The sequence below is a fragment of the Ahaetulla prasina genome, chromosome 5 (assembly GCF_028640845.1).
Source record: "Ahaetulla prasina isolate Xishuangbanna chromosome 5, ASM2864084v1, whole genome shotgun sequence".
NCBI classification, from domain to species: domain Eukaryota; kingdom Metazoa; phylum Chordata; class Lepidosauria; order Squamata; family Colubridae; genus Ahaetulla; species Ahaetulla prasina.
The window spans coordinates 84,451,077-84,472,836 of NC_080543.1; the positions used below are offsets into that span (position 1 = coordinate 84,451,077).

Consider the following 21,760-nt stretch of genomic DNA (forward strand, 5'->3'; position numbering starts at 1 on the left):
TTAAATGAAGACATAAAGTAAGGTAGAAATATAGTAAGAAAATGATGAAGGAGGAATAAGAGGATATAAAATATGTATCCAGATGACACACTGAATGATTAATGATGCATTGTTTGTTTAAATATAAAAAATAAAAAAACTTTAAAAAAATAGATACTCCAGGTGAAGTGCACCTTCTTAGTAGTGGCCCCTCTCCTGTGGAATACCCTCCCCTAAGAGTTGGCAAGGCCCCAGACTTCTATGCTTGCAGAAGGTCATAAAAAGTTGGCTCTTTCCTTAAGAATAAGGATAGGATGAGGCTGGAGAGCTGTTTCTTGCATTATAGATTTTGGTTTTCTTTGTTGTTTCTCACATACATTTGTTTTGTTGTTGCTGTGAGGTACCCAGAATGTTATATGAGATGGGTGGCGATATAAGTCAAATAATAATAAGAGAAGAAATTGTAGCAAAATATTAGTTTTGGAAAATATACAGCACATGATTCATGGATTACCCACTTCTGCCTTAGTTATTAAAGACTTTTAAACCCATCATGAGCACCATTAATTGGGCTAGAAATTATAGCAATTTTGACCTGAATACACATGGGAACTCCTACACATCACAGTTTCTGACCAGTTGCATTTTTTATATTATCTTCAAACTACCTTATTAAAAAGTGCCTAACAGTAATCTAAAATCACTAGTACCCTATGTTACTTCAGCCAGGTCTCCTCCAGGCAAGAATGAACCCAGTTTATATACCCGAAGTAGACCAAAACTTCTTTTTGCCACCAATATTATACTGCTGTCCAACATCAATGACCAGTTGAGGAGGATCCTTGGGCACAAATCTGATTCAGAAGAGGGGATGCAACCTCATTCAGAACACATCCCATTAATTCCCACAGTCCGCAAAACTATTAACAATTCAATCTTGCCTTTATTAGGTTTGAGCTTGTTTCTTCCCATTTTGAGACTAGGCTGAAACAGCCATAACTAAAGATGAAGCAAGGACATAAGCAGATAAAAAGCCAGGCATATTGCTTAAAAATCGCTTGGTGAGGTGGATAAGAGGGAAACAAGTGGTTAAGGAAACAAAGGAAAAATGTTATTTGTAAATGCAAACAAGATCTACATATCTCAACTACCTGTGAATATGAGTGGACATATACCAAACCCGGGAGCTCATGTATCAACATTAACACCTTTACTTCCATTTTCATTTCATTTCAATTTTCAGAATTAGATATCATCAACACACGAATGACAGTTCACTCCAAAGCTGCAAATAATCCTTCCACTGCCACTGCAGTTTTGGAGCAATTCTAAATTTCTGGATGATCTTCAAGTGTTGTCCCACATATATTGCAGTCATCCAACTGGGAAGTGACCAAGACATAAGAGACTGTGAACAAGTCTTCCTGATCCGGGAATGAGCTTAATTGCCACAGGATGGATCTGTCTAAAGCTCCCTGGACCTACCACCTGCTTTTGAGAGGGACGTCCGATTCTAAGAGAATTTCCAAATTGTGTACCAATTGTGTCTGGGAAACTGCTACTCCATCAGAAGTCAAATGTGACACCTCTCTGGATTCAGGGGGGCTAAAAACCTCAAGCCACTCCATCTCTCTCTCTAGGATTAAGTCAGAGCTGGTTCCTCGCCATCCAGACCTTCACAGCCTCCAGGCATTGGGTTACCACATAAGCAGCATTGCCTGCTCTACTAGAGGTGAAGATCAGGGGTGAAATGCTCCCCTGGTGGTTCGGTAGCAAAAATCCCTGGCCCTGCCCTCTGCCCCAGCTGAGCTGCGCGATCATCAGAGGTTTTTTTTCTTTTAAAAGCATTTTTTCTTTGGCCGAAAAAATGCTTTTCAAAGTTAAAAAAAAGCCTTTGATGATCGAGCAGCTTAGCTGGGATTGTCAGAACCCTTTAAAAGCTTTTTTTAAACAACCTCTTTTTTAAAAAAAAGCTTTTAAAAGGCTCCTCTGGCGATCCCAGCTGAGTTGCCTGATTACCAGAACCTTTAAAAAGCATGTTTTCTACAAGCTCTTTGGCCAAAAAGGTTGTTAAAAAGGCCTTTTAAGAAGTTCTGGTGATCAGCTGGGATCGTCAGAGGAGCCTTTTAAAAGCTTTTTTTCCTCCAGCGATCCCAGCTGAGTTGCCTGATATCACAGGCTTTTAAAATCATTTTTTTACAACCTCTTACAACAGCCCCCACCCATGCCCACGCAATTGCCTAATTGCTGCTTCTTTTGGGCTCGCTAAGCCTTGCTTTGGCTGCTGCAATCAATTGCATCAGCTAGCAACTGAATCTGCCTGCCTGCAATCCATCTCATCGGTGAGCAACTCAATCTGCTTGCCTCCAATTGGGTAAGTAACTGGGGGGGGGGAGGTTTAAAAAATAGTTAATTGGGTTTCTTTTAAGGAATGTTTTTTTTAAAGCAATTTAAAGTTAAGGAAGTTTTAAATTTAGCTGCTTTTATCTAAAAAATATAAATAAAATAATTAAATAAAATATTTGTGCAGCTTTCTGAGATTTGGTGTGTTTCTGTAGTGTTTCACTCTAATTATACAAACACACAAAATCTCACAAAGCTGTATTTGGCATTTTGTTTGTGTGTGTGAGTCAATTGTGTTGTGTTCTATGTGTGTAAAGTGTGAAAGTTGGTTTTTGAGCTTTTTGTGGCTGTGTGAGGTTCCTGCTTGTTGCAGGGTCCATTTTGGGGAAAGTACAGCTGCTTTTACATTGTGTGTGAGTCAGTTGTGTTGTGTTGTGTGTGTGTAAAGTGTGAAAGTTGGTTTTTGGTACCTCTTATTGTTTTGTGTACTTTGTTTATTATTTTTCTTATTTATAGTTATTATTATTATTATTATTTATTTGATTTTTATACCGCCCTTCTCCCGAAGGACTCAGGGCAGTGTACAGGCAAGATAAAACATACAATGCCCCAGACATGCAATAGAGAATATAAATATAGAACAGAAACAGGAAATGATTACTTATAAAGAACTTTTGTATGCTGAAGGAGGTAGATTGCAATTAAAATCATTACAGGTATTAAATGAAGAAGGGAGGAATTATACTTGGTTTCAATATGGGCAAATAAGTGCTAGATGGAAAGAAGATCAAAAAATTGGTATAATGCAAAGGGAGGAAAATTTAATAAAGCAAATTAGAAATCAGACCCAGGAGCATATAAAGAGATTGTATAATGTGTTGCTTGAAATAGATTCGGAAAAGGATTTGGTAAAGGATTGTATGATAAAATGGGCACAGAATATTCAGGAACCAATAATGTTGGAAACATGGGAGAAAATCTGGGTTAGAAATGTTAAGTTTACACAAGCACAGAATTTAAGGGAAAATTTTTATAAGATGTTTTATAGATGACACTTAGATCCCAAAAAATTATCATGTATGTATCCTAATATCCAAGCGAAATGTTGGAGGTGTGATTGTGATGATGCTACATATTTTCATATTTGGTGGACTTGCAAGAAAATTAAGGTCTTTTGGATAAGAATTTGGTGGATTATTCAAAATGTACTGAAGAAGAAGATAAAGTTCCTGCCACAATTTTTCCTTTTGGGAATTATAACGGATTGTACAGGGATTGAGACTAAATTGATTCTGAATTTAATAACAGCAGCAAGACTGTTGATTGGACAATACTGGAAGAAAGAAGAGATACCTACAATAGAAGAATGGATACTGAAAGTCATTAATTTGGCTGAGATGGCAAAAATCTCAGCTTTTTTAAAAGACAATACGCAGGAAAGATATTTAATTGAATGGAAAAAATGGATTGATTATCTACAAAATAGATATCAGATTAAGAAATATCAGATTGCCTTCGAATAATTAGAAAGTTATTTTATGTAATGGGGAGGGGGTTGGGAGATGAAAAGCTTTGGATGTGGTTAATTGGATTGGAAGGGAAAATTTTATTCTATGTTTGGTTTATGTATAACAATACCTTGTGATTGACCCGGGAAGCCGGGGGGGGGAAGGGAGGGGGGAAGGGAGGTTTTTTAGGAGGGAGGGAGGAAAAAAGGGGGAAAAATGTTTTTGTTTTTTTTAAAACTCTTTCAATAAAAAAAACATACAATGTACAAATTAAAATGCAATTTAAAAAACTTATTTTAAAATTAGCCTGAAAAAATTAAAATATGCCAAGAAATAAAAACCCCATATAAAATTAATCAAATTTACAAAATTTAAAATTAAAATTCAATTCAAGCTAGCCCCGCGCGAATAAAAAGGTGTGTCTTCAGTTCGCGACGGAATGTCCAAAGGTCAGGTATCTGGCATAAGCTCGGGGGAAGCTCGTTCCAGAGTGTGGGAGCCCCCACAGAGAAGGCCCTTCCCCTGGGGGCCGCCAGCCGACATTGTTTGGCGGACGGCACCCTGAGAAGTCTCTCTCTGTGAGAGCGTACGGGTCGGTGGGAGGCATGTGGTAACAGCAGGCGGTCCCGTAAGTACCCAGGCCCTAAGCCATGGAGTGCTTTAAAAGTCGTAACCAACACCTTAAAGTGCACTCGAAAGGCCACAGGCAGTCAGTGCAGTCTGCGCAGGAGCGGTGTTACGTGGGAGCTACGCGTAGCTCCCTCTATCACCCGCGCAGCTGCATTCTGGACTAACTGAAGCCTCCGAGCGCACTTCAAGGGGAGCCCCATGTAGAGAGCATTACAATAATCCAAGCGAGAGGTAACGAGCGCATGAGTGACCGTGCACAGGGCATCCCGATCAAGGAAGGGGCGCAACTGCCGAACCAGGCGAACCTGGTGGAAGGCCCTCCTGGAGACGGCCGTCAAATGATCTTCAAGCGACAGCCGATCATCCAGGAGGACACCTAAGTTGCGCACCCTATCCTTTGGGGCCAGTAACTCGCCTCCAACAGTCAGCCGCGGCTGCAGCTGGCTGAATCGGGATGCCGGCATCCACAGCCACTCCGTCTTGGAGGGATTAAGCTTGAGCCTGTTTCTCCCCATCCAGACCGTACAGCCTCCAAACACCGGGACAGCACTTCAACAACTTCATTGGGGTGGCCCGGGGTGGAAAAGTATAGCTGGGTGTCATCAGCGTACTGCTGGTATCTCACCCCGAAGCCACTGATGATCTCACCCAACGGCTTCATATAGATGTTGAACAGCAGGGGCGAGAGAATCGACCCCTGCGGGACCCCACAAGTGAGGCACCTCGCGGTCGACCTCTGCCCCCCTGTCAACACCATCTGCGACCGGTCGGAGAGATAGGAGGAGAACCACCGATACACAGTGCCTCCCACTCCCAATCCCTCCAACCGGCGCAGCAAGATACCATGGTCGATGATATCAAAAGCCGCTGAGAGATCTAACAGGACCAGGGCAGAGGAATAACTCCTGTCTCTGGCCCTCCAGAGATCATCCACCAATGCGACCAAAGCTGTCTCCGTGCTGTATCCTGGTCGGAAGCCGGACTGGAACGGGTCTAGATAGACAGCTTCATCCAGGTATTGGGGTAGCTGTCGTGCCACAGCACTCTCTACAACCTTCGCAACAAAGCGAAGGTTGGAGACTGGACGATAATTACCCAAAATAGCTGGGTCCAGGGAGGGCTTCTTAAGGAGGGGTCTCACCACCGCCTCTTTCAAGGCGGCAGGGAAAACCCCTTCCAACAAAGAAGCGTTGATAATCCTCTGGAGCCAGCCTCGTGTCACCTCCTGAGTGGCCAGTACCAGCCAGGAAGGGCACGGGTCCAGTAAACATGTCGTGGTGTGAAGCCTCCCCAACAACCTGTCCACGTCCTCGGGAGCCACAGGGTCAAACTCATCCCAAACGGACTCAACAAGACGTGCCTCCTCTCCCTCGCTTGGATCATCCCAATTTCGGTCCAGACCGTCCCGGAGCTGAGCGATTTTATCGTATAGATAACCACTAAACTCCTCGGCTCGTCCCTGCAAAGGGTCATCCCGCACCTCCTGGTGAAGGAGGGAGCGAGTCACCTGAAACAGGGTGGCCGGGCGGTTATCTGCCGATGCAATGAGGGTGGAGGCGTAAGAACGCCTCGCCTCCCTCATTGCCACTAGGTAGGTCCTAGAATAGGACCTAACTAGTGTCCGATCAGCTTCGGAGCGACTGGACCTCCAGATGCTCTCTAGGCGTCTTCTCCGGCGTTTCATCTCCCTCAGTCCCTCGGAGAACCAAGGGGCCGGGCGAGATCTGCGCCGGGTCAGAGGCCGCAAAGGCGCGACACGGTCCAAGGCCCCAGCCGCGGCCTGTTCCCAGGCCACGACCAGTTCCTCAGTCGTGCCGCGGGCCAGATCCTCAGGGAATGGCCCAAGCTCCGTTAGGAACCTCTCAGGGTCCATCAGGCGCCTGGAACAGAACCAACGTGTAGGTTTCGTCTCCCTGCGATGGTGAGTGGCGGTTCGGAAGTCTAGGCGAAGGAGAAAATGATCGGACCATGACATTGGTTCTGTTACTAAATCATCTAATACCAGATCATTTAACCACTGTCCAGAGATATAAATCAGATCCAGCCTGCCTCCCCCCATGTGCGTAGGGCCATCATTTACTCGAATCAGGTCCAAGGCCGTCATGGAAGCCTGGAACTCCCGAGCTGCCGTCGATAACAAGCCAACTGATGGCAGATTGAAATCCCCCATGACTATAAGTCTGGGGGTCTCAACCGCCACAGCGGCAAGTACCTCCAACAGCTCAGGCAGGGCTGTGGTCATGCAGCAAGGAGCCAGGTACGCGATCACCAAGCCCAACTGATTCCTATGGCCCCACCGCACATAAAGGGATTCACAGCCGGCAATCTGAGGAACAGTGGCCTCCCTCGGCTCTAGATCTTCCTTGATAACAACCACCACCCCCCACCACCCCTACCTTGGGCCCTCGGCTGATGAAATGCTCGGAAACCTGGAGGACACATCTCAACAAGGGGAACCCCCCCTCTGGGCCCAACCAGGTCTCCGTAATGCCCATGAGGTCCGTTATTGGCCACATCCACCCGGTCACTTGACCACCAAGCCACACCCACCAATTAAGCCACACCCACAGAACTGGTAGGGAAAATTTTTAGATTTCACCCCTGGTGAAAAGGTATAACTGCATAGCTTTTTGGTGCTTTCAGGGATAATGGGAGCATCCCCAAACTGTCTCCTTCTAAGTTTTTAGACTACAACTACCATCATTGTTAGCCTACAAGGCCAATGAGTATCCTTTCTTAGGATTATGAAGTTTTCAGCTCAGGGCACCTATTTAGGGAATATTGCCACAAAATAAAATGACTATGTGTTTATAAATGGGTACATATATGTTACTATCATATACTATATGTAAGCGTCTTGACACTTTTTATTCTGGTTTTGAACTTTTGGGCTGACAATAGTATTTAGGAATAAATAATAGTAATAATAGCTTTTTCATATAAGGCTAATTCTATCCATGGATAATTCTATTATCCATGGATATTCTATTGTCCTATGGATCATTCTATCTATAGCCCTCTCCAAGTGTACTGTTTATGGGAAACAGGACTTGGCATTATAATTTCATTCCATATTTATTTTGTTCTGGCAGTGAAGATCTGGTTCATTCTTGGGATTGGTAGGCATTTTGGATAATCACTCAATCCAGACATTTCTATTTTGTAAACATAAATATTTATTCCTTTATGTACAGTGCATGCAATGAAGCTTTGGCCCATACTCACAAATGCCATAAACTTTGCAGAAGGATAAATGTGTGATTCAAAATAGCTCTGGGAACTGTTTTCAGTTCAGACCACTCTGATGTTTGTGCTATGACTCTTAGTCAGAAAGATGAAACAGTGCAAATCCAAGCACCTCATCCACTAGTGAGTGTAAGGGGTCTTTGGTGCTCTCTGAGCTTGCTTGTTTTCTTGCAGACATTTCATTACCCTAACTAGGTAACATCATCAATCTAGTAAGGAGAGCAGTTTGCTGTCAGTTTATATTCTGGTTGTCTTGCCCGTCTGTCTGTTTGCTGTTGGTTTCTTTGTCAGTTTCTTGATTGGGGCATTGCTTACTTGATTGTTGGTTTGAAGTTAACCTTAAAGATAATCTACGCTGAGCTGAGTGCTGATTATTGGTGGAGAGGTGCTGGAGTCTTTTTCTCTTTTGGGATGTGTTCTATATGGAGAACCGGGCAAGGAGAGTCTGAGGCTAAGTTAGTTAAACACAACCTGTTTATTGCTAACCAGTAATATCTAACAGAGCAAGGAAACTTTGCACGAGCTGGAACTTTGACAACAGTAGCTGCCTGACAGCTGCTTAAATAGAGAGCTGTCAGGCTGGAAGAACCAATAGGAGAGCTGCAGGTTCCTGCTTGTTTGGCTTACTCGCTGTTGTGACCCAGGCCCAAGTAGGTAGTAATAAACTTAGTCTGTGGAAAACAAACTTTATTCGAACAGCTGGGAATTACTTCATTCCCAGCATCATTCAACTCAAAGTAAAACAAATGCCTCCCAACACAAATTCCTCAGTTATCTCACAAACCTTAGTCCAATTAGGCAAACTGCCAAAGGCCCTTCCTGGCAAACATCCAGAAACCACAAAAACAAAGATGTATACAAAGCAGAAGAAGCAGAAGATGCAGCTACAATGTTGTTTTCCGGCAAAGCTCAAATGCCGGTGCTGGTCTGTTTTAAGCCTTATGGGAGGGACCAATCATCTCTTGGCCCTACTCCCAAGTTGTCCTCTCTGCTTGAGCTGCTCTTGCCTTCTGGCAGCTCTTCTCATGCGTGCATTAGGAACAAGCTCCTCCTGTTCCTCTGCCTCACTACTATCAGGCTCTGGAGGCTCTGGAGTCCTCAACTCACTTCCCGATGGCCCTGGCCTCACCTCAGCCTCATCGCTGTCCAACTCCGTTGCCAACTCAGTAGGCTGCTGACTGACCACAACACTTGCGTCTTAGCCAATCAGCGAAGACCAGCAACAGGGCAGACGTGGATTGAATCATAACAGTGAGGACTTTACACCCTTTATCCCCCGGATGGTGAATGCGTAGTCTGATAAATACGCTGGGCGATGTCAGCTCCGCCCAGATCTTCTCAGTTCAGGGGTGGTCATCGGCGGAGGACGAGTTGGACTACTGTCCTCCGGAATGGCTGGAGACTGCACACTTGGACTGAATGGGGGCCTGGGCGATGATGGAAGGCCTGATTCTTCCGGTAAGTCTGCCAGCAAGATCTATTTGGGTGCAGGAGCCTGGTTCATTCCAGGCTGGGCCGGCGAGCCCCCTGGAGGTATTTCTGTCATTTTGATTGACTTATTTCTCCCAGGGTGTGGATCGGCCACCCCTGTGATTCTCTGCCGCAGCTGGTTTATATATCTGCGCCAAATGCATCCATCGTCAAGCTGGACCCTATAAGAGTAGGGCCCAGTTAGTTGGATTATTTGTCCGGGTAGCCACTTTGTGTCAGTCCCATAGTTTTGGGCATAGATAGGGTCCCCCACCACAAATGTTCTGCTTCAGTGACCAGTATTCCGGGGTGATTCAGGACTGAAACTAGGGGGCAGTCGGTCTAAGATTGTCCGGAGTCGCCGTCCCATCAGCATTTTGGCCAAGCTGTATTTGGTGACTGGGCATGGGGTCGTATGTTGCACCAGAAGGTACTGACAAATTTTATGGTGGGATTTGCCAGTTCCCTGAACTGTGCAGAATCGTAACAATTGGTTTGCCTGAACCAGTCCAAACCTGTAGCAGCCCACCACTGCCTGTTACTTCTTTGCCATCTTCTCTCTTTAGTGGACTGAATGTTTCCTTGACTTTTTTCTTGTTATTTATATGTTGACAGAAACTTTTTTTAATTATCTTTGAGTTTTGTTGCAAGTCTTTGTTTATTCTGAGCCTTTGCTGTCCTGACTTCATGTTTGCAGATTCTGCCTATCTGCTGATATTCTACCTTATTTATGTATCCCTCTTTCCATTTTTTGTACTTATCCTTTTTGCCTTTTAGTTTGTCAGATAGATCCTTGTGCAACCATGCTGGTTTCTTTTTGGATTTCTTGGATTTTCTTTTTCAGAGATATTGTATTGGACTGGGCTTTTTTGATCATATTTCCCACACTTCTTGAGTTGTTTTCCCGTTTAGGATTTTTATCCATGAAATTTTGCTTAGGCTTTCTCTGAATTTGTTAAAATCAGCTCTTTTAAAGTATAAGACACTCTTTGGATTATATTCTATTGCTTGTGTTTGTGTTATGTTCAGTTCCAGTATGATGTAGTGACTCTCGCCCAAGGTTCTGGCAACTTCAATTCCCTTTATCACTTTTTCTCTATTAGTAAGAATTAGGTACAGTATAGCTTTTCCTCTAGTTCCCTCCTCTACCTTTTGGTAATTATCAGCTAAGCTGGTTAGGAATCTGTTACCAAACCTCATCAATCAGGGAAAATATGTTACATATAAGGATATAATAAATGAAGAAGGGAGACTGAAGTTGAGGCAAGAATTAAAAGAACAAGGGGTAGATTTGGAGTGGTGGTCCTATTTACAGATCCAATCATGTTACTTGAAAGACATGAAAGAGTAGGGCATTAACAGGCAATTAATAATAATAGATAAGATCTTTCTGGGGACAAATGATAAATTGGTAAAGAAAATTTATAAATTCTTATTGGATTATAGGATGGAAGAAGAGCAGGTCAAAGAAATGATGGTGGCATGGGCAATAAATTTTGGGTACAACATACAACTGAAAAAATGGCAAGAATTATAGGGAAACATAGGAAAATAACATTGGCAATACCGTATAAAGAAAATTTATACAAAGCGTTCTACAGGTGGCAACTTCCAACAGCAAGATTAGCAAAAATGTTTAGAAATTTATCACCAAAATGTTGGAAATGCAATCATGATTCAGGCACCTATTATCATATGTGGCGGTCATGTAAAAAAGCAAAGGAGTATTGGTGGAAAATTCATTTATGACTGACAGAAGAAATTGGAGAAGAAATAGAATATAAACCAGAACTATTCCTATTGGGAATTATAAATGGGAAATATAGTAAAGGGGTAATTTACTTAATAATATATATTATAACAGCAGCAAGAATGATTTTTGCCCAAAATTGGAAAAATAAGGAAATCCCCCTAGAAGATGAAGTGATCAAAATTTTTTAGACATGTACAGAAATGGACAAATTAATATTGGAATTGAAAAATAAAGGCAAGTCAGATTATTATAAGATATGGAACAAATTTTATCAATGGTTAGAATGGAAAGGAGGGATGAAAAATATGAACTGACTAGAACTTATAGAATGGAGAACTAAGGGTATGTATGTAACTACAATAGAATGAAAGAGGATAAGACAAACATATGAGTAATATAGATAGAAAAATGATGTCTTTATATATGTAAATACTGAATAGACCAAATGTATATGAGTAGCAAGGTATATATGATACTTTTTGTTTATTTTAGTATGTATGGCAAAGATAATGCCACAACGGTTACACTCCAAAAAGAGAGGAATCTGTTCAATCTCTCACTTGCTGCAGAGTTTGTCTCCCAGTTGATAACAGAGTAATTAAAGTCTCCCATTAGTGCTGTGGTATGTTTCCTACATACATTTGTTAATTAATTAGCAAAGAGTACATCTATTTCTTCTGCTTGGTTGGCTGGCCTGTAGTATACACCTATAGCAATGTCATTTTTTAAAAAAATTACCGGTATATTGACCCATACGGATTCTAGGAGGTTTTCATCCTTGGTTTTGTAGTGATCTTTTATATATAATGCAATTCCACCTCCTCTTTTGTTAGGTTTATTTCTTTCGAATAGTCTGTATCCTTCCATCAGTATATTACAGTCATGCGTTTCATCCCACAAAGTTTCAGTAATGGCAACATATCATATCTGTCTACATGTACCAATACTTCAAGTTCAGCTTGTTTGTTTTGAGCATTAGTGCATAGGAGTTTGAATCCTCTATGGGTCTTAGGTATGTTTGTTATATTTCCTACTTTGTAACTGGAATTTCCATCCATTCCATTACTCTCTATTTCTTCATATTTTTCTTTTTTATTTCTTTTTTTCTCTTTACTCCATTCCTCCTTATTTGATTGATAATCTAGTGGTTTTTGCTTGGAATTAGATTAATGAAAGGAAAGGAAACAATAGGACAAGAACGGTAGGCACGTTTATGCTCTTATGCACGCCCCTTACAGACCTCTTAGGAATGGGGTGAAGTCAATGGTAGATAGTTTTTGGTTGAAGCTTTGGGGATTTTGGGAAGAGACCACAGAGTCAGGTAGTGTATTCCAAGCATTAACAACTCTGTTACTGAAGTCATATTTTCTGCAATCAAGATTGGAGCGGTTAACATTAAGCTTAAATCTATTGTGTGCTCATGTATTGTTGCAATTGAAGCTGAAGTAGTCTTTGACAGGAAGGACATTGTAATAGATAATTCTATGAGTTAAACTCAGGTCATGTTGAAGGCGGAGTAGTTCTAAATTTTCTAAACCCAGGATTTCAAGTCTGGTAGCATAAGGTATTTTGTTATATTCAGAGGAGTGGAGAACTCTTCTTGTAAAATATTTCTGGACACGCTCAATTGTATTAATGTCCGAAATGAGGTGTGGGTTCCAGACAGGTGAGCTGTATTCGAGAATTGGTCTAGCAAATGTTTTATATGCTCTGGTTAGTAGTATAGTGTTTTTGGAGAAGAAGCTGCGCAAGATTAGTTTTACAACTTTTAAGGCCTTTTTTGCAATGTAGTTACAGTGGGCTTTGGCACTTAGATCATTTGATATGAAAACTCCAAGATCTTTAACAGGGTGGGGGGGTCATCAGTAAGGTAATGTCCGTCAAGCTTGTACTTAGTGTTTAGGTTCTTTTTTCCAATATGTAAGACAGAGCATTTGCTGGTTGAAATTTGGAGTTGCCAAGTTTTTGACCATTCAGGTAAAAAGTCAAGGTCTTTTTGGAGGATAGCTGTATTGTTGGCAGTGTTAAATAGTTTGACATTGTCAGCAAAGAGAACACAATTACTTGTAATATGGTCACAGAGATCATTAATGTATAATATGAAGAGTGTTGGTCCAAGAACGCTGCCTTGGGGAATGCCGCTATTGACAGGAATGGGATTTGATAGGGCACTGCCTATTTTGACCACTTGTTGTCTGTTTGACAGGAACGCTGTTATCCAATTGTGGAGGGGTCCGGAGATGCTGTAGGATTTTAGTTTTAGGAGAAGTTTGTCATGCACCACAGAGACACTTTACAGAAGTCTACATAAATTGCATCTATTACTTTGCCCTGATCAAGATTTGTAGTCCATATGTTTTTGCAGTGCAGAAGTTGTAAATTACAGGATAATTTTTTTTCTGAAACCAAATTGTTTATTAGATAGTAGGTTGTTTGTTTCTAGATGGAGGGTAATGGATTGGTTGATGATAGATTCCATTACTTTGCAGGTGACACAGCAAAGAGAGATAGGTCTGTAATTTTCAACTAGGCTGGGGTCTCCTTTTTTGAAGATAGGGATGACCGTGGCAGGTGACCAAAGTTTGGGAAGGGAACTGATCGTGAAAGCTTTTTCAAAGATTATGCTTAGGGGTTCTGCTATGTTAGTGGAAAACTTTTTTAAGAAGTATGCACATAGTCCATCAGATCCAATAGATAGGGATGGTTTCAGTTTGTGAAGAGCTTTTTCAACATTATCTTCTGTGAAATCTATTTGGTTGTTGTACTCATTGTTGGTACAATTGGGAAATGTCAGGTATAAGTCATTACTGTTAACAAAAACTGTGCCAAAGAATGTGTTGAAGAGGTTTGCTTTAACTGTTTCATCTTTGTCGTTAGAATCTTTTAGTGGTGGGATGGATCTCGAGTCTTTAAGTTTGTTGTTCACATAATTATAAAAAGCACGATTGGAATTCGTGCACAAGAGGTCTTCTTCTTGCTTGGTGTGGTAATTGGTGCATTTAGTTTTTATTTGATTGCATATATTTCTGTAGTGGTTTTTGAAATTTGCTACATAGCCCTTTTTGTTTCTTCTCCAGAGGGATTTTTTTTTTGGATTGAAGCTTTTTATTGATTCTAAATTAAATTAAATTAAATTAAATTAAATTAAATTAAATTAAATTAAATTAAATTAAATTAAATTAAATTAAATTAAATTAAATTAAATTAAATTAAATTAAATTAAATTAAATTAAATTAAATTAAATTAAATTAAATTAAATTAAATTAAATTAAATTAAATTAAATTAAATTAAATCTTAATTAAGGTTCTAAAGGTCATGAAGATTGGCTCCCCCTCACCTCAATTTTAGTTTAAAGTCCTTTTGATAAGATGAGTCAGTTGTTTTTTTAATATATTCTTTCCAGTTCTTGTGAGATTCACTCCATCCCTTGCCAATAGCCCTTCATATATGTAATGCAGACCATGGTCTAGGAAGCCAAAGTTCTGTTGATGGCACTAGTTTTTAAACCAGTGGTTTGTTTCTAAAATCCTTTGCTCCCTCATTGGATGTTGGCCTTTTGTTGGAAGTACAGATTATTTTTTGTTGTCAACAATTGTAGGCTCATCCTCTAATTTCTTGTATTAGCTGCTTTGGCACATCATAATCTAGCTGCTGCATGTGTGTAAGTTCTCCATAGATAACAGTTTTGCAATAGAAACCTTAAAAGCACTCAATAGTGCTTTGAAAGCGAAGTCAATAAAGTAGCTTCAAAGCAGGAAGTAATCAAATTGAGAAATGTCTGAAAAAGCAAACTCCTAGACGTTTTTACAGCTTCACAATATTGATTTTGTTCTGTGTGTACACTACCAAACAGGTGCTTTCAACATTGATCTTCTATTGATAGAGAAGAGAGGTAACTGATTTCTGGCATCCTGCCTCTCTCCTCAAAAGGTAATCCCTCTTTTTATCCTTTCAAGAGATATTTCCCTTGCTCACATCTGTATATGCATAGCTTAGACCCAAATCGCTGAATTAGAAAGTTACTCTCTTTCAAAAGCATTAAGTAGCACCATTCATTGGCCTCCCTTAAATGCCTTGCTTTTTTCTTCCTTTTTCTCCATCACCTGGCATAATAGGATATGCCATACTTAGATACTGGCAATGCCATGTCAAGATACTAGATATACCACATTGTGCTCTCAGAAGAAAAGTACAATATTAGTAATATAAATATATAAATGATAAGTTTTAAAGAGTTTTAATAGGAAATGAGTACAGGGCAATAATACAATATAAAAATGATTGTGTGATTATTGTATATCAAGTATTTCATTTTCTCCCATCTTCATTCCTGCATATCTTTTTAGACTGTAAATATGAGGACAGGGGCTGTTCACAGTTTACTGACAGCTCAACAGTGATGTACAATCCTTGGTTTAAAATCACAACTAGAACTGGCAACTATTATTCCTGGATCATGGCCTTGTCATCTCCAGATTGAACTACTGCAAATTGCTGTACAAGATTTTGTCCTTGAAAAGTATCCGGAAGCCTCAGCTGGTACAGAATGCAATGGTGTGGGAAATTATGTGCAATCCTAGAACAGCATACATTATCCCTCTGCTCTGCAGTTTGCTAGTTTGTTTCCAGGACTAATTCAAGGTGCTGATTTTGACCTTTAAAGCCCTGCATGGCATGGGATATCTGAGATATCTGAGATATCTGGGATATCTGAGATATCTGGGATATCTGAGAGACTGCCTCTCCCTGGGTACAATAACTCACCTCATTAGATCCGTTAGAGTAGGCATGCTATGAGTACCATTGGCTAAGGACCTACATTTGGGACTCTCCAGAGATATGCTTTCTCTGCCATGGCACCTTTTTTATTCCACTCCCCAAATTAGATTAGTTCCATCCATACACCAGGAGGCCCTCAATACCTAGATATGTAATCAGGCCTGGGGCTCCCAGGGAATCAGAGATATATTCAGATGGCTCAATTGCTAGGTACCCATTCTTTCCTCCCTTTGCCAAGGGTTGATATATTTGTTTTTATAGTTTTTATTTTAAACTGGATTTTATATTTTTGTATTGACTGTTTTTTTTAAAATCTGATGTGATTCAGTGGTTCTAAGCCGCCCAGAGTCGTGTATTGTGAGATTGTAAATTTGATAAATAAATGAATTCATTTATTAAGCAATCGATTTGTTAAGTGAAACATATGACAGTGCCTGACATTTATCAGTTCTGCTGTGGTGATTAAGAGACTTTTAATCATACTTCTTGTTTTTGTTTAGTATTATTTTTTTAATTCCCAGAGTAAAATTCCATTTTATTTATAAGCTTACTTATGTTGAACCTGAGTTTCTAATATTAGACTTTTTATTACATATTAATATATAAATAATGTTTTTTTTCATTTTTTGCAATTTATCTCCTACATTTTTCTTGCTTACTTCTTTGCTTGCAAAATAATTCAATATTTTTGATTTTGAAGTGGCGGTTATTGTTTGCATATTCTGTCCTCATTTGAGTCCCTCTAGTATGATCTATGCATAAAAATATGGTTTAATGCACAATCTGTAACTCTTTATAAATTCAGTGAGGAATTTGCAAAAGGGTCATCATAAACACATCTATAGCATATCTCTTCCCCATTTTATTTTTGCAATTCTTGAAAAATAAATTCCACAAATAAATGTATGATTATGTTAATTCAAATCCAGTTTTTCATTTCTTTTTTTGTCCATAGTGTATCTAACATTATTATATGCATATAATATCCATTTTATTCTCTTATACAAGAATGTCTTTTGAAAACTCTGTCTGAACTGTATTCTTAATTCTAATTCTCTAGTGGCATCAGTTTATGCAAAGCAATTTAGAATACAGACCCAAGGGAATTTTGCTTCCAATATAAGATCCTGCACTATCAACATTAGTACAGTTTTGCCAGAATTCCTTTTCATACAGTTAAAACTAGTACTTTCAATGATGCTGAATTTCTGGAAATAGAAGGCTCAATTCTCTTCATAAATCGCGTTGACTAAGATGCCTCTCCAAGTTAATAAATACATTTGAAATCAGCCTACAGAGAAGGTCAAAATTTGCAGAAGACTAAGGAGTTCTGTGACTCCTCTGTGTAGGCCAACTGGAAATGAAGTTGGCTTAAGAAATCTTTTCACATATTTCAGTTCCTTCCATCATTTTGGCTACTGTGACACCCACTTTTTTTTTTCTGGATTCACCTAGCTCCCAATGTGCTCCTTTTCTCCTGCAATGCACACAAGAAAAGCAAGCAATAATTACTTCCCCGATCGTGGGGTGTCTTTTGAGGACAGATTAAAAACAAACAAAAAGCCAGAGCATATTTACAGTTCTTCTTCTCCCTTGAATTACAAAGTCCAGCTTTTCCTGGCAGACAGCCCAGTACAAAATAGCCATTGAAGGCCAAAAGCACTAGAGCATACACCAGCCAACTGGTACAGGGGCATTTATTTAAGATAAAAGGTAGTTCAGCAGATGGACTGGATTGGTCCAGTTATGCCAGCTAAACATTGCTTTTTAGGCAGAGGGAAAAAAACTCAGTGGAGATCACCTTTCCAGCATGCTAAAGGTATGCAGGACATGAGATTATCCATTAAAGCCTTCTGAAAATGGCATGTGGCCCATCCTGGAGCCGAGACAACCACAAACTTCAGATTAGTCCTAATTCTTTCTTAGTAGCTGCCTTGCACACAGTGTTCCAACCTAACATATTCCCTGAGCAAGAGAAAGTGGCTCCAGTTGAATAACTGAATTGAAGCTCATTTCAATGATAATAAGACAAACAATGGATAAACAGGAGGCATAGGTGCTTTCCATATGGGTATTACTCCCATCATCCCCAGTAAGATATCCTATAGAGAGAAAGAATGGAAGGTTTGTAAGCCACCTGAAGTCACTAGAATTGGGCAACTATATATATTTGTTTAATAAATAAACAAATAAATATAATAAATACAGGTAATCCTTGTTTTATGACCAAAAGCAAGACAATTGTTAAGGGAGTTTCGTTCCATTTTAAGACTTTTCTTGCCACAGTTTTTATGTGAATCACTGCAGTTGTTAAGTTAATAACACAGTTGTTAAATGTATCTGGCTTCCCCAGTGGTGGGTTGCTACCGGTTCTGACTGGTTCTTAAGAACCGGTGGCAAAAATCTGGCCAGGTTCACAGAACCAGTAATGATGCCCAGCTGGCCATGCCCCCGAACTGGTTCCCTTGGCCGAAGAGGTTGTAAAAACAAAAGGTTTTAAAAGGCTCCTCTGGCAATCCCAGCTGAATTGCCTGATCACCAGAACCTTTAAAAAACATGTTTTCTACAAGCTCTTCAGCCGAAGAGCTTGCAGAAAAAAAATCCTTTTAAGAAGTTCTGGGCTTCTTAAAGGCAAGCCTCATGGGATCGTCAGAGGAGCCTTTTAAAATCTTTTTTCCTCTGGTGATCCCAGATGAATTTCCTGATCATCACAGGCTTTTAAAATCACTTTTTTACAACCTCTTACAACAGCCCCCACCCATGCCCACCCAATCGCCCCCTCCCTCACTTACCTAATTATTGCTCCTTTCAGGCTGCAAAGCCATGCTTTCCTTTGGCTTCTGCAATCAGTTGCATCAGCTAGCAACTGAATTTGCCTGCCTGCCTGCCTGCCTGCCTGCCTGCTGCCATCCATCTCCTCGGTGAGCAACTCAATCTGCCTGCCTCAATTGGGTAAGTAAACTATTGAAAAATAGTTAATTGGGTTTTTTTTAAGGAGTTGGGTTTTTAAACAGCAATTAAAAGTTAAGGAAGTTTTAAATTTAGCTGCTTTTATCTAAAATGGGTCTCCAACCTTAGTAACTTTAAGGCTTGCCTGGCTGAGGAACTCTGGGAGTTGAAGTCCACAAACCTTAAAGTTACTAAGGTTGGAGACCCCTGATCTAAAAAATATAAGTAAAATAAAATAATAAAATAAAATATTTGTGCAGCTTTCTGAGATTTGGTGTGTTTCTGTAGTGTTTCACTCTAACTGCACAAACACACAAAATCTCACAAAGCTGTATGTGGCATTTTATGTGTGTGTGTGAGTGAGTCAGTTGTGTTGTGTTGTGTTGTGTGTGTATAAAGTGTAAAGTTGGTTTTTGAGTTTTTTGTGGCTGTGTGAAGTTCCTGCTTCTTGCAGGGACAAGTGATGAAGTGCAGCTGCTTTTACATTGTGTGTGTGTCAGTTGTGTTGTGTTGTGTGGGTGTAAAGTGTGAAAGTTGGTTTTTGCTTCCTCTTATTGTTTTGTATACTTTGTTTATTATTTTTTTTATTTATTGTTATTGGCCATGCCCACCCAGTCACATGACTGCCAAGCCATTCTCACCCAGTCACATGACCACCAAGCCACACCCAGTGTCACATGACCATCAAGCCACGCCCACAAAATAAGCCACGCCCACATAACCGGTAGTAAAAAAATTTAGAACCCACCCCTGGGCTTCCCCATTGACTGTGCTTGTCAGAAGGTCACAAAAGGCAATCCCATGACCCCAAGATACTGCAATTGTCATAAATACATGCCAGTTGTCAAGCATCCAAATTTTGATCATGTGACAATGGGGATGCTACAATGGTCATAAATTTGAAAAAATGGTCATAAGTCCCTTTTTTCAGTGCTATTTAACTTTGAACAGTCACTAAATCTATGACTGTAAGTTGAGGACTACCAGTAAAATATGTTTTAGTCTGAAAGGCATCATATTGGAAAAGCTTAATCAGAAGATCCCTGACTTCCATATATAAACAGATATTCAGCCCATCTAAGGGAGCCCTATGTAACATGCATAGAATTTATTAATTTAAAAACCTGTGCAAAGCTCTTTTTTGTTCTGTACCATCATTCTAAATACTTGAAGCAAAAGGATTTAGCACCAAATAAAGCTGTTCCTTCTGTGACAATGAAGGTGTTTCATTAAACTCCTAAGATTTGCAGAAAAAATAAATAAATATGGGTTTTGAACCTGTGTTTTACCTCAATTCATCAAAAAGAAATAGAAACTACAAATGTGTTAATTGTAAATTATCTTAAATAGATTTATCACTAGAAAACCTTATTTTTTCAATACAACACATTTTAAATATTACAAACATGCTTAGAATATTTCTTGAATTTTTAATTAAAAAATGAAATGAATAAATAATATTCTACCTGTAGGCCTATCAAGTGTTAAACATTATTTGCATTGATTTCAAATGTTAAAAGCAGTTTAAAGCAGCAACTCTAAATCTATACATTTAGGTATATAAATCCCATTGAATTCAAAGAGTTCACTTTGAATAAACTTGTATCAAATTTCATTATAATAATGATTCAGCACAAAAAAAGATTACTGAAGTTCGAAGATATCACAGCCATCCCTTTGGAAAGTTAACTATCTTACCATGTTTCATATGTAGCTTTAAGTGATACTAAGCATGATTTTCTTGGCTTCTCATTATAATTTCTTGATTACGTTTCAGCCATGTTAAAACTGCAACCAATGTTTGCCTTCAGATAATACGACTGAATCTCAAGAGATGTTCAAAAAGGCACTTACCTGTCTGCAGAAAGAGCCATGAGGGTGAAAACTGACACCCCCACTGAAGTAAGCTGGATAAAAGAAATAAGTTTACATCCAACTCGACCAAAAAGCCATTCAGGAGACAAATATCTGCTGGCATCCACAGGAACACAGGTGATCAAAAGAAGCAAGTCTCCAAAAGCCAGACTGGAAATGAACAAATTGGGGACATTTCTCATGGACTTTACTGTACAAAATATTTTAATCAGGGTGATATTGCCAATTAGCCCAATCAAAATGATGATCCCATAAATAGCTGGAATTGCATATAGGAATCTGTAATAAAACAAGTCCTCACCCGAGAAAGAGAAATTTGTATGTTGATCAGTAGAGACATTACAAAGAATAAAGTCACTGAGTTCTGTATCTAGAAAAATGCAGTCCTCAGCCATTCTTGGGATCTGGCTAGGAAATGGATGTTCAGTTTAAAAGGAAAAAGCATGAGCAAATTGTTTTGAATTGTTTCCCTTCTCCTCAGTAACTATTGACAGAAGTGGGTATATGTGATATTGCTTATCATGAAAGGAAAGACACTTATAATAAATAAGCTCATCCAAATGAGCAAGTGTCAACCTAGTTTCATTTCCAAAATTCTTCTCTTTGTCAGTTAATTAGAATGGTGGTGAAGAAATATTTTCCTAGTTTTTCAAGAGCAAAAGATGCCATCGATGCAAAGCTATCCAGGTGCAAAATCTACGCAGCTTTCACTGCCAAAATATATATATCACATTATGCAAGAACAATTGGTCGTTGCTGCCTGCCTCGTCTTTTCAGCCTGCATTTGTAGGCTGTGTTTACAGCAAAAGTACGAAGCAGCTCTTTTAAACACACAAATGCTAGAGGCAGGATCTCTGGGACGTCAGCACTGCTTGCTTTACTTCACACAATATTGCAAGCTTCCTTCAATGGATATATATTTAATAGATGTAGGAAATTTCCTGCCTATTTTTTGGAGGATGCCAGCCACCTACTGGACAAGTTCATCATTGCCCCACCAAATAGAGTCAGAATCTGTTTGGAATATTTTTGTTCTAATATTTCTCTGAAGGATACATCTGTGAAAAAAGCCTCAGACTTTTGCCTCTGGTTTAGGGGAAAAGAGAAAGAAAAAATAGTTGATGCCTTATTTTAGAAATGTGAGTTAAGAAAAGGCTCTGTGTATTCAGTTTAATAATGCAAATGATATATAACCGTGGAAGGAAAACTGATTTTCCTAATATTGT

General features: G+C 39.7%; 1 protein-coding gene across 1 annotated transcript in view; it reads right to left on the bottom strand.

Moving 5' to 3' along the window:
* The window catches only part of GRPR (gastrin releasing peptide receptor), a 135,079-nt gene extending 113,772 nt beyond the window's left edge, over nucleotides 1–21,307 (bottom strand). Inside the window, exon 1 of the mRNA XM_058186014.1 lies at nucleotides 20,514–21,307. Within this exon, the coding sequence (XP_058041997.1) occupies nucleotides 20,514–20,929 (416 nt within the window). The 5' untranslated portion in view covers nucleotides 20,930–21,307. The remainder of the gene's footprint in view (nucleotides 1–20,513) is intronic.
* Nucleotides 21,308–21,760: the final 453 nt, after the last annotated feature.